We start from the raw sequence: 16,390 nt of genomic DNA, 5'->3' as shown, positions 1-16,390 counted from the left end.
CAGCTCTGCAAGCACAGAGCAAGCCTGGAGAATGCAATCAAAGCATATTGGATACAGACATCAGGACCTGGAAACAATAAAGAAATTTGGGTAGAGACTGGCTGCCAAGATAAAGCAACAGTGTAAAAATGACTGCTATTCAGGGGGTACAGGTACATCAGGGTGTTTCTGTCCCAAAGCTCTTGGCGAGCCTGGGTTGTACAAATGACCCGGTTTTTTATCCAGCTGAAAGAAAATGGCAACAGAACCTTTTGATCAAGTCTTGCAGCTTACAAACCAGCCTCTTCTCTTCCAGCAGGGTGAAGGGATTCGAGGGGTTCCTGTTTGTTTTGAAAGATGTGGCTGGTTCAAGAACAGGTTCAACTCAGGCCATGGGCGGAGCGACTGCCCAGCTGTCGGGCTGGAGGTTGATGAGGGAGTTGCTGGCCTGGGCCAGCTCTGCAATGGACACCCGGCCTCTCTGCTTGATGTACTGAGCCACGGCAGCCATCTCCTCTGGAGTGATGTAGATGAACTTGCCTCTGTCATCAATCACACCTGTGGGGATTTGGGGGAAAAGAAAGGGCCTGGAAGTCAGTGCCGGGGCTGCTCTCGCCTCCCGACTGACATCAGTGGCTTCTTTTTGGAAGGGGATGTTCCAGCTGCTGAGGCTGCACCTCAGATCTAGGGCAGGCAGAACAACCTGCTGGCAGCCAGGCTTTTATCTCCTCTCTGCTGTCAGGTCTCTGAGCAGCTATGACAACAGCCCAGTGGCCTTGGTGAGACTAATTGAGTTCAGGGAAGCGACAAGCTCTTCATCGCAGCAGCCAGGCTGAGTATCAAGTTTGGGGGCTGCTCTGCTGGGGCCAGGTGGGGAAAGGCAGAGCAGCAGGAGGGCTCTGGAGGTGACCCAGAGCCCCTGGGGGGCCCAGCTCAGCCACCCTAATTTACCCTCTAGAAGGGAATGGAAGCTCAATTTCCATTTTTCAATTGCTTCAGCAAGAGTGAGAATAATCTCTGTTTTTTAACACATTTCAGGACCAAACGCGAGGCAGGGAGCCTCCCTGGACTACCCTGCAAGGCCATGGACACAGCCAGGGCAGGAGGTACCCCTCCTCTTTGCTTCAGACACTTCAGCTCACTCCAACAAGCACCCACACACCCCCCACCACAAGGGCTGTTTCCCAGCCACAACCACAGTTTGAGGTCAGGAAATGTTTGCACTGGCACCTTCCCCCTTCTCTTCCCCCTGAGCAAGAAAGAGCTGCCCAGCAAGAAACCAAACTTTAATACACCTGCCCAGCCAGGGAGCGACCCCCATGCTCAGTCTCTGCTTACATTCCAACTTGGATTGTGTGGTTTGATGGCCTGGAACAAGCACTTCATCTACTGGAGTGCTCTGGGATGTTTGCTTCTCCCACAGCATCCCGGGGCTGTAGTCACAAACACCTTTACAACAGGCTCCTAAACTGTCCCAAAACATCCCAGTGATGCTTTCTAATTCAGATTTCAGAAGACATCACAGGCAGCTGCCTGCTCAGCCCACCTGCAGAACCTTGTGCTGGTTCCTGGACACAACCCATAGTGCTTTGAACAGCAGCTTCACAGCAGCTGAAGTAGTCAAAATAGTAAAAATCTCTTATTTATCAGGTCCTACTGGGATCTTCTACAGTTTAAATGGGAAATGACACTGGAAGCCTCTCTCTAGCACAGTGAAGGCATTTTCTGCACCACCTATTCTCCAGCTAAAACCAAGTCCCCTCTGTGATTTGGCTGTCACCTGTCAGAGTGCCATCTGCCATCAGGTCCTGGATCCTGTTAATTGCATCCTGTGCAGAAGGGAAAAAGGAGGAACAAACTGATCAAGAGGAAGGCAAAGAAACACTTCACATGTTCAGATGTTCTACAAAGGGAGGCTCAGAGTTCCTCAGTGTGAAAGCCTTTCAGTGAAGGACACACATCAGGGTTTCTACACTGCAGGAAGCCCTTTGGTCTTAGAAGGATGAAGGGAACTTCTACACTTTGGAGTCTTCAAATGACTTCCCTACTCCAAAAACAAAAGACTTTAATTGCCAGTTTTATGGAAGAGGGGTGCTCATATACATCCTGCCAGGGATGGAGAGTGCCCATGCAACACACAAGTCCCATGGAGTGCACTGAGGTATTTCTCTAAGGACCTGGCCACACTCAATACATTCCAAAGCTTTTTATAATTTTTTTCCTGCTCCCTTTAAGGGAAACTTATTTTACCAATACATCTTGTTGAATTTATTGCTAGGCTAACTCCATAGCTCCTCCAAACATGCAACTCCACTCTACCTTAAGCTAATCTCCAAGCTCTGTTTTCCACAGTTCTGCCTCTCTCCCTATATGTGACTGCAGAAGGAAATTCAGATTTCCACCAGAGAAATTCCCTTAGCTGGTTCACTCCATGCTTAAGTGAAGTCCTGCCTTAGGAGAGATGCAGGCACACAGCAGCCCAGACTTGCAGCAGTGTCAGCTGCTGTGAAGGGGGGACCCCAAGATCAGATGAGGTACAGAACAACAGAAAACACTGGTCACTTGGAAATACATGTCAACTGTCCTCCAATGAAAATACACCAAGCCACGATTATTATTCAGAGCCAAAACAAAACAAAAAGTTTAGAGAACAGCAAGAGGACAGAGGGGAAGATAAAGTACAGGTATCCCACCATGAGCTCACTTTCACAGGCTTATGTGGTGCTCAGAGGGACAATATTCTGGATAATGCACCAGAAGATACAAATGAGAGTGATCAAACACTGGGAAAGGCTTCCCAGAGAGGTGCTCAATACCCCAAGGCTGTCAGTGTTTCAGAGACATTTTGCTCAGCCCTGAAGTGGTCAAGCAGTTGGACTATTGTAGGTCCCTTCCCAGTGAAATAATCTATTTTACAGTTCTTAAAGGTTCTAAGAACACTCAAGCAATAGGAGCAAAACACCTCAGCTCTTGACTGCCTGCAAACATAACATTGCCCAGTATTGCAGGTAGTCTCTGAAGCTGCTTCTAGCTCTGCTTTTGCTCCCCAGCTACCCTGAATTGCTCTTTTACTAGGTTGGCAAACACTGTAGGATCCATTTGCCAAGAGGCAGACTGAGCACTTTTCCCTGGAACTATCTTGTCAGCCAACAATCCTTCACTGCCTGCGTGGTACTTTGATGAATGGACAGGTTTTTAGGGCTGGTTTTGCTGAACTTCACCAAAATCCAAGCACTTTCAGTACTGCTGAGGCATAGGTGTTACCCTCATTCACCCACTTTCTCTCCTGTCCTTTTAAACTCATTGTTTGCACTTGCACCTCAGAAGATGGCACTTACCTGTGTCCTTAAACCCAAGTGTGAAGCCAAGTCCTCCAGCTGGATTACCTTTGTTTTCTGTGGAAACAAGCAAGAGTTAAATGCAGCTGATGAACTGAGAGGGTGAGCATATTTCTTTTTCATTCAAATTCAAAAATTTGCATTTAATAGATCAAGTAGAACCTGCCCTTCTAACTAACACCTCCTCCTAAGCACTAATATTTATACAAAAACCTCCAATTTAAGTTACTTAAGCCACTCTGCTCTGTGGAAAACCAGATGTTCTGACCCACTTAAGTGAAGGTTCAAACAAATTTGCCAGTGTTTGTCCTGAACAGTCATGGGTCTGTTCTCCCTGCCACCTGAGTTTCTCAATTGCTACCTTTAATTTCCAGCAAAGCTCCCTTTTTGTTTGAGAGCTGTTTCAAAGTACATTTTTAAATGATCACTGATGTATATATCCATACATACAAATCCAGACAAGACTGGAAGCATTAAGTGCTTTAGTCTGTTTTAATAATCACTTTCCTAAGCAAGCAAACACCTTATTAAAATTGTCAGTGTACTGGGAGTGCACTCCTGCACTGGCAGCCTGATGATCTCTGAGAGCAAAAGCTGAAGCAAGAACCGCACATGTTTATTTTGCTCTTGAAAGAGATTCTTACTGCAGCCTTTCTCAGTCAGCACACAGTCACCATTGCTCACATCTGGTTTTCTGCTTTGTAGCTCCAGAGAATTACAGAGAAAACAACTGGTCCACTCATCTGGAGCTACTTGGTTCCTGTTTTCTCATCTGCAAAAGTTTTAGAGACTCATCTGTTTAGGTGCAGTAAAGGGATGCACTGCTTCTAAGGGATTTGGAAAACAGAAAACATTTGAAAAATGTTCAGGTAACACTCTGGACTACAGAGATGTAGCTCACAGGAGCTACCCTGCCCTTATCTGTACTTCAAATTCATTTGTTTCTGATCTTGAGAGCACACTGGAAGGACACTGAAGGAACAGAGAAGGCTGAAATGGATGAATCTTTTTCATTAATCAAATCAGACAAAAATTTTAAAAGCCACACACAGACTTAGTAGTTGTGAAGTTTGATGCAGCCAAGCTAGAGAACTGAATACCATGGACTGAACACATGGAATTGGAACCAGTCCATGGAATTCAGTTCTCAGAGCTGGGAACTGCCAAGATTCGTCACATCTTCTCCTAAATGAATGGGGGGGGGTGGGTGGGTGGTGTGTGTGTGTGTGCAAAGCCACATAAACAAGAAAAACAGGATTTAAACCTTGACTGAAAGATATTCACCCCCAAAGACCAAGTTTACTGGGAGCTTTCCAAGATAGATCCTGCTGTGAATAAGAGGCCAGAGGGAGGGGTGGGATTAGGATGCGCTCCCCACACACTCTGAAATAGAATGACATTGTGAGGTCCCGAGCCAACAACTCACTTCATCACATGCTTCACATTTCAGAGACAGGCTACATTTTCACAGAGCAACATATACACATCAACTCTTGAGTGGATTAATTTGATTTTAGGTGTGATCCTATTGCTGGCCTCAGCAAGGGATGAAGCAGAGCAAAAGCTCCCAGGATTAAGATGAGTAGGATTTTCTTTTTCTCCTTATCTTCTAAGAATCATTTTTGTTCAAGAAAAAACAGGAAGGGGTAAAGCCTCCAAGTCCTTCACTACCTCTTTAAAATGCAGTGAAGATGGAGTTTGCTGTTGCAATTCACTGGCTGCAATTCAGATGTATTAAGTGATATAATGGCAAGCTGAGTGAGAACAGTTTGATGGGCTCCTGTTTCCCAGGGCCAAGAGAGCCAGTGCTCCACAGCACAGGAGCTGCTCAGCCCCTCTTTAACCTCTGCCTACTTCATTATTAACTTTCTGAAGTGCTCAGAAGGCTGCTTTGGAAGGCATGTCATGCCCTGCTGAGTAAAACAATCAGGGTCCCATTAAGAACTGGTTATTCTTCTCCTCTGAGAGTAGAGCAGTCAAGTCTTTTCCAACCTGAATGGTTCTAAGTCTACACCTGGTGGACTGGCCACTGTGAGAGGCAAACACACAGGACAGTGACTGCAGCAGAGCTGTGAGGTGGTGGCACTGCAGCAGGTTGGGGGGCTGCAGGGGAAGCCCCAAAAGAAGGGAGATGCTCAGCTTTCAGAAAATCAGAAGTGGGGGGGCATCAACCCTCTTGGTGCCTTTTAAATCCTGTTTAAAACAATCATCACAGAATCGTATCACGGACTGGTTTGGGTTGGAAGGGACTTTCAAGATCATCAGGATCCAACCCCCCTGCATGGGCAGGGACACCTCCCACCAGCCCAGGTTGCTCCACCACAGCACAGGAGCTGCTCAGCCCCTCTTTAACCTCTGCCTACTTCATTATTAACTTTCTGAAGTGCTCAGAAGGCTGCTTTGGAAGGCATGTCATGCCCTGCTGAGTAAAACAATCAGGGTCCCATTAAGAACTGGTTATTCTTCTCCTCTGAGAGTAGAGCAGTCAAGTCTTTTCCAACCTGAATGGTTCTAAGTCTACACCTGGTGGACTGGCCACTGTGAGAGGCAAACACACAGGACAGTGACTGCAGCAGAGCTGTGAGGTGGTGGCACTGCAGCAGGTTGGGGGGCTGCAGGGGAAGCCCCAAAAGAAGGGAGATGCTCAGCTTTCAGAAAATCAGAAGTGGGGGGGCATCAACCCTCTTGGTGCCTTTTAAATCCTGTTTAAAACAATCATCACAGAATCGTATCACGGACTGGTTTGGGTTGGAAGGGACTTTCAAGATCATCAGGATCCAACCCCCCTGCATGGGCAGGGACACCTCCCACCAGCCCAGGTTGCTCCAAGCCCCATCCAACCTACCCTTCAACACTTAATCCCACAAGGCAGAGCTGGAGAAAAGAGCCTGCATTTCATTTCAAACACCCTTAGGAACAAAGCATGGGGTGAGCTACCTCCAGCCAGTTATACCAGTAAAATAAGTTATCAAACAGAAGAGCTGAATTACATTTTATGTTTTTAAAAGGCCAATTGTTCTTTTAATTTATTCAAAGCTTTTCAGACAGCTCCAAGCAGCTCAGCACTGCCTCGTGATCCAAGTCCATGGTTTCCATGAACACAGCAGAAGATGAGAGCTATACATTATATATTAAACATACATTCAAGATGAAAAAAAACCCAAACACCCTAACCCCAAAACTTGCAAAATAAAGCAATGCCCCAGTTCTGCAACTCATGGGAAATCAGGTGTTGAACGTGCTTCTGGATTAGGTTTGCAGCCTGTGCTCAATTTCTCTGACGTCAGGTAGAGGTGACTAATATAAAACTAGACAAATGTGCTCAAACACTGAACTGAGAACTTGTGACTAATCTGTTCCACCCACCACAACCACCAGGGCAACGTGCAGAACCAGAGCCTGCCACGCTACCCCTTGGACACCTGCCCTCTTGTAGTGGAAGGTCCCAAGGGACATTGGAATATCCTGTTGTTCTCTCTGCTGCTATTGATAAACAAGCTGTGCTAGGTTAAAGAACTGCACAATTTCCTTCACTGACAGCTTGGCTGGATCTTAGGTGGGGATGGGTGAACTGGGATCACACTGGGATTTGTAGCATGCAGTCCATTCCCACAGGCAGTAATTGAAGTGGAGGGTGGTCTTCACAGATGTGGCCATTTCAAAGTTTCCCTCCCTTTCAAGGAAACTTCACTGGCTTCTGTGGAGAGCAGAGTATTGAAATGGCTGCAAAATGGAATGTGCCATCTGATGGTCCATCATCCATCCATGGTTTCATTCAGTTCCTTTATACATGGCACCCATAGCTTTTCCAATTTATTCTCAGCTGTCTCACCTGCTTTTGGTGGTGCTTCTCATCAGAGCTGACTGGCTTATGCTGGGGACTTGGGGTGAACAAGGCTGTTTTCATGTGGGCTGCAGAATGAAGGGAGGTCCTAATTCAGAGAGCTCGTGACTGAAACATTTACAGATCAGTTCCCCAGAGATCACGTTGATCAGAGAGCACCTGACAGATGCAAACCTGGCAGCCTCTCTCCCTGTGGCCTGGTGGCAATGGGACACTGCACCACAAAAGCACAGGAAGTTCCACTTCAACACGAGGAAAAACTTCTTTCCTGTGAGGGTTCCAGAGCACTGGGACAGGCTGCCCAGAGAGGCTGTGGAGTCTCCTTCTCTGGAGACTTTCAAGACCCGTCTGGATGCCTTTCTGAGTGATCTGCCCTAGATTTTGGTCCTGCTCTGGCAGGGGGGTTGGACTCGATGATCTCCAGAGGTCCCTTCCAATTATCTCCTTGAGGAGAGTCACCCAGGAGACAAATCTGTTTGTAACTCTGGGTAAGGAACGTGTAAGACTGGCCCAGAGTGCCAGGTTCTGGGTTAACAAAACCATCAGGAGGTCCTAAGTACACGAACGATTTGCCTGCTAATAAAGCCTTTCATACTCAGGTAAGAGCTCAGCTCCCAGTAAATGTGGAAAGGGATTCATTAGGACAAAAGATTTGCATAACATTGTGAAAGTAAGAGAAGAAAGATGCATCTGACCTTTGATTGACAGTGGAGAAAGAAGCATTTGTCCTTACAGATCACAAGTGGAAATCCTCATGAACACACCACAGGTTTTGAATTACCAACCATACAATCTCATGAAAGGGAGTCTAACACACCCTTCTCTTTCAAGATCCCTCCCAAACACTAAGACAACATTGCAAATTGCAGGGATAAAAGCAAGAAAAGAAACTGCATGAAAAGCTGGACCTCTAAAACCCCTTTCAGACACCAGCACATCCTGCAGGGCAGGACCCAGGCTGCTCCAGCCATTCTCATTCATGCCGAGCCCAGCTGCAGAGATTGTTTTCTAAATCACTAGCTGATGTTCACAAACAAAAAGCCTGAACGTCCCAAATCCCAATCAATAGCAAACACTGCGGGTCAGAAAGTCGAGGCTGAGCCACCAGGCGAAGAGTTTATGAGGCCCCGAGAGGGTCAGAGCTACAACCCTGCCCCAGAAAGCCAAGATCCAGCAGTGATTCCAAGCAATTTCAGCAAGGAAGCAAAAGATTTTCCTTCTTTCTGCAACTCAGCTCTTTGATAAAGGTATTTTACACAAGCATGGAAGGAGGAGAAAGAACAATGGGAGCTTACCTTCACGTAGTCAAGAAATTCCATGAGAAAGCTGCGGGACTGGGTACAGCAAGGAAAACAAATGTTACTTTATACCCATGAAGATGAAACGCGTTGCAAACTTGCTGAGTACAAACACTACAGAAGTGTTTGGCTTGCACATTTGCCAAGTTTTAAACATACAGACTGAGGGAGATTTTGGACTGGAAAAAAAATATCTAGATTTAATACTAACTAGGAAGTTCTGAGAAGTATTTTTTTAAGCCAGAATATGGCTCAGTTACAATGTGTTTTCTGAAAGGATATCTTTACACCTTTTTCTCTTCACTTCGTTCATACCCTGAAATAACCACTCCCGGGTGAGTTTGTGCATCAGGTATCACGTTACAGACACACACTGAGGACCTTCTGCACAGAGGTGAAGCACAGGGTGATTCAGGAGGCAGCACATGCAGATGGTCAGGCCCCCTCAGCTGCACAACACATGTGGAAGCTGAAGCTGTTTGCAAAGCTTTGCACCTGAAACCCAGCATTTGAATGCAAGCAGCTCGATTTCCAAAGGCAACGCAAACGCGTGCAGTTCAGTTAGCAGGAGATCAAGTTACTCTGCAACCCTGGAAATCAATCAGCCTTAATTAACTGCTTAGCTCTGGACTCAGGACTTTTAATTTTCAGCATGAGTTCCAGCACGCTAGACTCAACAACACCAGGCAGAGTCAGCCCTTGTAACAGGATCCTGAAATGCTCCAGTACTTTATCCACCACGGGGCAGAAGGGCAGCTTCCCCTTTCTCCAAGGCTGGTGTCTCCAAATAATCACCTGCCTCTGGTTGTTCCTGAAGATGACTTTCAAATCACCTACTATTAAACTTCTATTTCCCCACTCTTATAAAAAACACCTCACGTTGAGATCCAGGCATCACCAACTGCCCACCAAGCTCTAATTTCTCCTTGAGAGGCAGCTGCAGGAGCACAGCCAATAACCACATCCCAGCTTTAAAGGTATCAATTTAACATTTAGGTGTAATCTGGTCTTCTAACAGGACAGGCACACATTTTTGAATGAACTTTCAAGAGCAAGAATGCCTTGCACTGTGTTCTCTGCATCTTAGGAAATTCACCACCACGAGACAAAATCTCTCTTGGTGTTAATCCCAGCAAGAGGGAGGAATTTCTTGAAATGAGAAGGGTCCATAGTGAGAACTTGTGACTTAATGTCAAGCAGCTTTGACTCTCTGCAAGCTCCTCAGCTCAAAGCCACTCTCACACTAACAGCAAATCCATCTGATGGAACAGGGTCCCATCAGCAGAGGAGCAAATACACACATGGACCAGAAAAAACCACTCACCATGAAATGCACTGGATGGCTCAAAAGTGGCAGCTACAACCCCAGAGCAACTTCAGCATTTGATAGCAATTAGTCTGACAGGTTTTCAGCAGGCAGGATAAGAATGCTGTGGAACTTTTCAAGCTCCTGTGATATTATGTCAAGCATCACCTTTCAAGCCCCATCCCCAGCAGCAGGGCTGCAGGCAGCCAGGGGAGGAACAGGCTGGAACCTCAGGCAGAGCTTTGAAACACCCTCAACCAGAGCAACCCTTTGCAACACTGAATGCACAGCTTTTTCCAGCATCCAACACACAAGGCTGTGTCCTGTGAATTCTCTCAACAGGTGCCATCTAAGCCAGGAGCTTGGTTTTTAATTTGATTTCACAGAAGCTCTGTTGGGTGTAGAAAATTAAACCAAAGCCAAGCAATCCCTCCCAAGATAGGTGGGCATCACCAAACTCTGTGTTTAGCCTGGCTTTCATCTGGCCCACTGGGTATGGGTAGAGTGGTGACAGTGAAAGACAATCTGACTTCCAGGATGAGTTTTATTTCAGTCTTTACATTAAGGGAGGAGAGAACCCATTTGATATGCATTTGCCTTAGTACTCTGCCTTGTAGGAGTCTGGAATGAGGGACTGTAGCATTCCCCAGGAAATATTCCAGGTTATCATGTGCCACATACATAATTTAGCTCTTACAAGAAAAAACACTTGGCTGACTCTTCCTTTCAAGTTCATTTTACATGAGACAATTTGCAGTAATGGCAATGAGTCTGACAAAGACAAAGGAAACTGCAGTAAGAGCCTAACATACATACCTCTTCCTCTGTCATTGATTCTTCAACCCCTTCCTCTTCAACTACGAAACTCTCCTTCAGCTTCAGGTACTCTTCATATTCTCTCTTCTCCTCTTCTTCCTTTGCTTTCCTTTTTTCCTCCTCCTGAACAGAAAAGATGACAAGTGGTCAGTTTGCTCCTCCCCAGATCAGGTTTAGTTTTAAGCAAAGCATCATCTTCTCTATCTGCAGGCTGGTTTTACTGGGACAGACAGCAGACAAAAAGCTTAAAAAATGAGTTTAAGTTCTCCCTTGATGGCACCATTCATTTTAGAAGCCACCCTAAAAGTAGTAACAACCTCACATGGTACTGGAAGCTCACACACAATACACCTAAGCTGGTTCTTAAGAGATCTGACACAGAGGGGAAAACCACTCTTATATAGCAACCTGCTTCCTTCATTTGCATGATTATGTTTCCTCTGCAGATCCCATGGCAGGAAGTCCCTGCCCTACCCTGTACTTTGGTGCCACATCCATATTTGAGATAAATGACCCCAATTCTGCTCTGACATGCATGGGTGTACGTTTGGTGTCATCACAAAGAACAGTGGAGCTACATCTGTGTGTAAAACAGTTTGAGGCAAAACCTCTTATGACACACAAGCCAACTATGTCTGTTGGAATGTAAAGAACTGTATCAAGTATTTTAGGCATAGGAGACAAAATATGATTGTATTAAAAATGTCTTTTTTTATAAGCTTGGTTGTGAGCCAAAACCTACAGTCTCTGCTTTCAGTTATTTGCAATGTAAATACTTTCAGTTACCTACTATGAAAGTCCTAAAAACATGTAACAAAATAATGCCAACTCAGAAAGCTCCAAGCCTGGGAACACTAAAATGGTGACACAAAGGGTGATGCTCCTCTTTTACTCAGCTCTTGTGAGACCTCACTTGGAGCACTGTGTCCAGCTCTGGAAACCCCTATGTAACAAGGACTTGGAGCTCTTGGAGCGAGTCCAGAGGAGGCCACGATGATGCTCAGAGGGCTGGAGCAGCTCTGCTCTGGAGACAGGCTGGGAGAGTTGGGGTGTTCAGCCTGGAGAAGAGAAGGCTCCAGGGAGACCTTAGAGCACCTTCCAGTACCTGAAGGGGCTCCAGGAAAGCTGGGGAGGGACTTGGGATGAGGGCAAGAAGGGATGGGATGAGGGGGAATGGATTAGAACTGGAGAAGGGAGGATTTAGATTAGACATGAGGAAGAAATTCTTTGCTGTGAGGGAGGTGAGACCCTGGCCCAGGTTGCCCAGAGAAGCTGTGGCTGCCCCATCCCTGGCAGTGTTGAAGGGCAGGTTGGATGGGGCTTGGAGCAACCTGGGCTGGTGGGAGGTGTCCCTGCCCATGCAGGGGGTTGGATCTAGATGATCTTTCAGGTCCCTTCCAACCCAAACCATTCCATGACTCTGTGACATTCCAGGCAATATAGAACACTCACACATTCAAACAGCAAAACTGATTACAAGTTCTGGGATGTCATACATGACTTAAAAATGTTTTAAGTAAGAACAGGTTCTTACTGGGAGCTCATACACTTGCAGCTTTCCATGCTTTTCTTTCCAAATTTGTTTTGCTCTTCTCCAAAACACTTTACAGGTGTAACTACAAAACACTTTCTTCTGCAGAGAAATTTACATTTGTACAGCTCTTGGTACAATGAGTTCCCAATTTGAGTGGCCTCTGGTTGCTGCTGCATTGCAAAGGTGGTTAAAGCTTAGAAAGATGAGTTCTTCAAATTTCAGTGGCAGCCCCTGGGCATTCCCTTACTATTAACACAGGAATTGATCTCTTGAAGAACAATTATATTGATTTCTAAATGCTTCTCTGCTACATCTGTGACACTAATGTGGTAATTGCTTCCTTTAATGGCTGGAAAGCAAACACTTGTTCCATTAAAGCAGGAAGAGATTCGAACAGGTAATTAAGTATATTGAGAAATGTCCATATTAAAAAGGAGGCCCTTTCAGGCCCAAACCAGCAAGGATACCAGAAATGGGGATGGGAGAGTTGTCCTTCAGGAAAAAACTGAAAAGAAAGTGTATTTGGTCTTGATTCTGTTTAACCAAACTCCCAGAAAGCCAAGAGAAGGGATGCTGAACACACACAAGAGGGAGACAAACAGGTCAGAAAGGATCTTACTGTACATGCAAAGTCAAACCCATCTTTTTAACCACTAGCTCATGAAAAAAATACAGAGCTGAGGAAGCTCTTGACACAAAACAAGACCATTTTCTGGGTCATTCATCACCATAATAATTTTTAGCAAAAGCCCCACAGTAAATTTTCTTTTTTTTCCCTTACAAATGGTACAGATGCCAAGAACAACAGAACTCTATTTCATTTGGAAGTGACAGCAAGTTTTCTTTTCTTTGTAGTGCATTAAACTACATCTTGAGCCTGTAAAGACAAGAATAAGGTTCTTCCCCTTTTTCTGCTTTGGCAAAATTGCTTTGCAATTGCAAATTGCTTTGGCAAATAATTCCAAGATGGTTCTTAAATAAATTATCAGAAGAGAGTCCCAATTACAACAATAACTGAGAAATATTTTCCTGTTTCTGGAAGGTCCATCAACAAATGAAGAAGACAACTCATTCCTGCCTTCCTTATCTACTTGAAGATCAGTACCTTCACTTTTATTAAACATACCAGCATGTTAATATCAGTGTTTCAATTTCCAACACCTGCAGAAAAGCACTCAGCTACCAGCCCCTCTTTTGCAGTCTCCCCACATGCCAACACGAGTTTGTTTTCCAAAAATCCTCAATTTTGATGCAGAGCATTTCCAGCTGGTCTGAGCCACTTGCTGCAGTAGCTGAAGTGTGTCAGCCCTCAAAGCCTCACCTTTCCTGGTGGTTGCAGCCTCTTCCATCATGCTACTTCCAGAAGCTTTTTCACCTAACTTCCTAAGCTGCTTCCTGCACAGTCTCACATCCTGTACCTATGATTCAATCTATAGAAAAAGATGGATTTAGCCAAACTGCAAACTGGTTCAAAGCCAAGAGGAGAGATGACTTTGCAAAACTGTGCTGGAAGAAGCAACCAGCAGCAGGGGTGGAAGCTGAGCAGGGGGAACCCTTGCCAAGTCAGGCTGTCTGGTAACACTTCTGCACTTCTCTGCTGTTTTTTTGTCACCCTCAAGCTGGCACTCTTCTTTCACATGCAGCAGTTGCATGGAAGATGCAGGGTCACTTTTAGGCAGGTTGCATTCCACAAAAACCAGCCTGTCTGTGTGCAGAACCCACACACGGAAACACTCTCAGCACCCCAGGGTCTGCTAAAGAAACAGAGCCCAGGACTGTCACACAAGTCACACAGCGGGCACTCAGCTCAAATAGAAATGTAAAACACCACATCTTTGTTACTCAGGTTTCTTTGCCCCTCCCCATTCTGATCTCTTTTAACTGCAGTGGAGTTAAGCGGTAAAGCATGTGGCTCTGAGGAGAGATAAAAGCTGGGCCACTTCCCCGACACCATGGGTGGGGTGGTGGGGAAATCCCAGCAGCAGGGAAATATGGTAACTGCAGATGCTCACCTTCAGCTGCTTGCCTTTTCATTTTCTGAAGCAGGTTTGCTTCTCTCCTCACCCACCTGTTACCCAAACTGGGGGCTTGCTAAAGTGTCAAGATTTCTTTTTGATCAGTTTATTCTGCTCCATGTGAAGAACAAACTCTTCCATTCTCATCATCTCTTTATTGAAAATATATTAAAATGCTAATCACTCAAACCCTTCTTTGCTCTCTTTTTCTGACAAAATGTCCACCTTAGCACTGCTGGATCAATCCTACCTCTGCATGCTTGTTGTGAGTCTCATGTTCCATCTATGCAGCAGAGACCCAGGACCTTCCAGAGCTCCCATAGTCTGGGGACCTCCAACAGTCTGGGAGACACTTTTCAACACTCTCACCCCTCCCTATACTGGATCTGGTCAGCACTGGCTTCCCTCTCTTCCCAGTCTCAGTTGTTCCACTGCTCTCCAGGCTCCCTCAGTTCCACCTGCCCACTGAGGACCTGGATTTGCTGCGAGGCTCCTTTCAGATCATCACCTTCTGTTTGCCTCTCACCTGGACCACACCACTTATTTCTATGACATCAAAACCATTAATTAGGCCAACTGCACAAAAGCTCTACCTTTTAGCAGGTGAAGCCCACAGTGTCTTGAAAAACTCTTTTTGACTTACAGCTGGAAGCAGACCTTGACTTTTGGGATCACAAATCCCTCTGGAGTCCTGGGATGGTGCTTGAGTAACTGCACTGTTCTGGCTGGTTGCATGATTGTAGCCTCTGAAGGTTTATCATGCATTAGTGTTTTTAGCAAAGGGTGAGGACCTTCACAGTACTGTCCAGCAAGAAGATACTGAGCCACCATTTCTGGCTTCCAGTGCAGTAACCCATTTAAGGTGACACTGAGATTAAATGATATTGGTCTACAGAGTAAGGAGCTTTTCTGAGAGCTTTGCCTAAGCAGCTTTCCTGGAGAGGAAACTGCTGGTTGTGCACTATGCCAGCTCTCCTGCAAATCAGATAAAGGACCCACTTGCTGACAAACAAATCATTTATAGGCCGTTTATTTGACTGCTACGTGGAAGAGATCTCATTGTTAATGAGGAAGGTAGAGCAAACACTGGACTTTCTTCCACCACCACTTGCAACCAGTCATCTTGCAGCTGTTGCCTTAACAAGCAGAACAAGGAATCACAGGATGTGTGGGGTTAAAGGAACCTTTAAAAATCATCTAGTCCAGCCCCACCTGCAGTGAGCAGGGACATCTTCAACTAAATCAGGTTGCTCAGAGCATTGTCAAGCTTGACCTTGAATGTCTCCAGGGATGGGGCAGCCACAGCTTCTCTAGGAAACCTGTTCCAGTCATCCACCATCCTCACAGTGAAGAACTTCTTCCTGACATCCGATTTGAATCTACCCTGCTCTAGTTTAAAGCCATTGTCCCTCACCCTACCACTATAAGCCCTTGTCCCAAGCCCCTCCCCAGCTTTCCTGGAGCCCCTCCAGGCACTGGAAGGTGCTCTAAGGTCTCCCTGGAGCCTTCTCTTCTCCAGGCTGAACACCCCAACTCTCCCAGCCTGTCTCCAGAGCAGAGCTGCTCCAGCCCCCCGAGCATCTTTGTGGCCTCCTCTGGACTCTCTCCAACAGCTCCATGTCCCTCTTGTGCTGAGGGTTCCAGAGCTGGACACAATACTCCAGGTGGAATCTCACCACAGCAAACTAGAGGAGCACAATCACCTCCCTTGACCATTTTGATGCAGCCCAGGATACAACAGGCCCTCTGGGCTGCAAGTGCACATTGTTGGCTCATGTCCAACCTCTGGTCCACCAGTACTCCCAGGTCCTTCTCTGCAGGGCTGCTCTCTATCCCATCATCCCTCAGCCTGCACTGATAATGAGAATTGTCCCTACCCAGGTGCAGGAGCCTGCACTTGACTTTGTTAAACCTAATGAGGTTCACAGGGGCCCACTTCTCTAGCTAGTCCAGGTCTCTCTGGATAACATCCCATCTCTCTGGCGTGTCAAGGAAAAGTACCCTGGCTTCTCTGCCAAATGCTTTGAGGTTCATGGACCAAATAAACTGTCCTGGTGTAACATCCAGCTTTTGTACTGTTATTGCAGGTTCTGCAGGAACCAAAAAGGGACTTTTCTGTAAATAACTTGGCATAAAGCAGATGGGTCTCTAGGACTTCTCCCCACTCCCCTACTGTTGAGACTCAAAAAAACCCCAACACCTTTAGAAAGACAGAATAAGTCTTCTTACCAGTCCTCATCCCCTCAAAATCAGAGTAGAA

General features: G+C 46.0%; 1 protein-coding gene across 1 annotated transcript in view; it reads right to left on the bottom strand.

The window, feature by feature from the left end:
• Positions 1–364: 364 nt before the first annotated feature.
• Positions 365–16,390, bottom strand: part of DDRGK1 (DDRGK domain containing 1) — a gene marked incomplete at its 5' end in the record, with an annotated part of 36,203 nt that continues 20,177 nt past the window's right edge. The window contains 5 exons of the mRNA XM_009999835.1: positions 365–537; positions 1,760–1,808; positions 3,318–3,374; positions 8,457–8,495; positions 10,582–10,704. Coding sequence (XP_009998137.1) covers positions 365–537; positions 1,760–1,808; positions 3,318–3,374; positions 8,457–8,495; positions 10,582–10,704 — 441 coding nt within the window. The remainder of the gene's footprint in view (positions 538–1,759; positions 1,809–3,317; positions 3,375–8,456; positions 8,496–10,581; positions 10,705–16,390) is intronic.

The sequence above is a fragment of the Chaetura pelagica genome, unplaced genomic scaffold, assembly GCF_000747805.2.
Source record: "Chaetura pelagica isolate M959 unplaced genomic scaffold, ChaPel_1.0 scaffold696, whole genome shotgun sequence".
Taxonomy (NCBI): domain Eukaryota; kingdom Metazoa; phylum Chordata; class Aves; order Apodiformes; family Apodidae; genus Chaetura; species Chaetura pelagica.
Note: the sequence above shows the minus strand (reverse complement) of the source record. Positions and strands in the feature narration are given on the sequence as shown.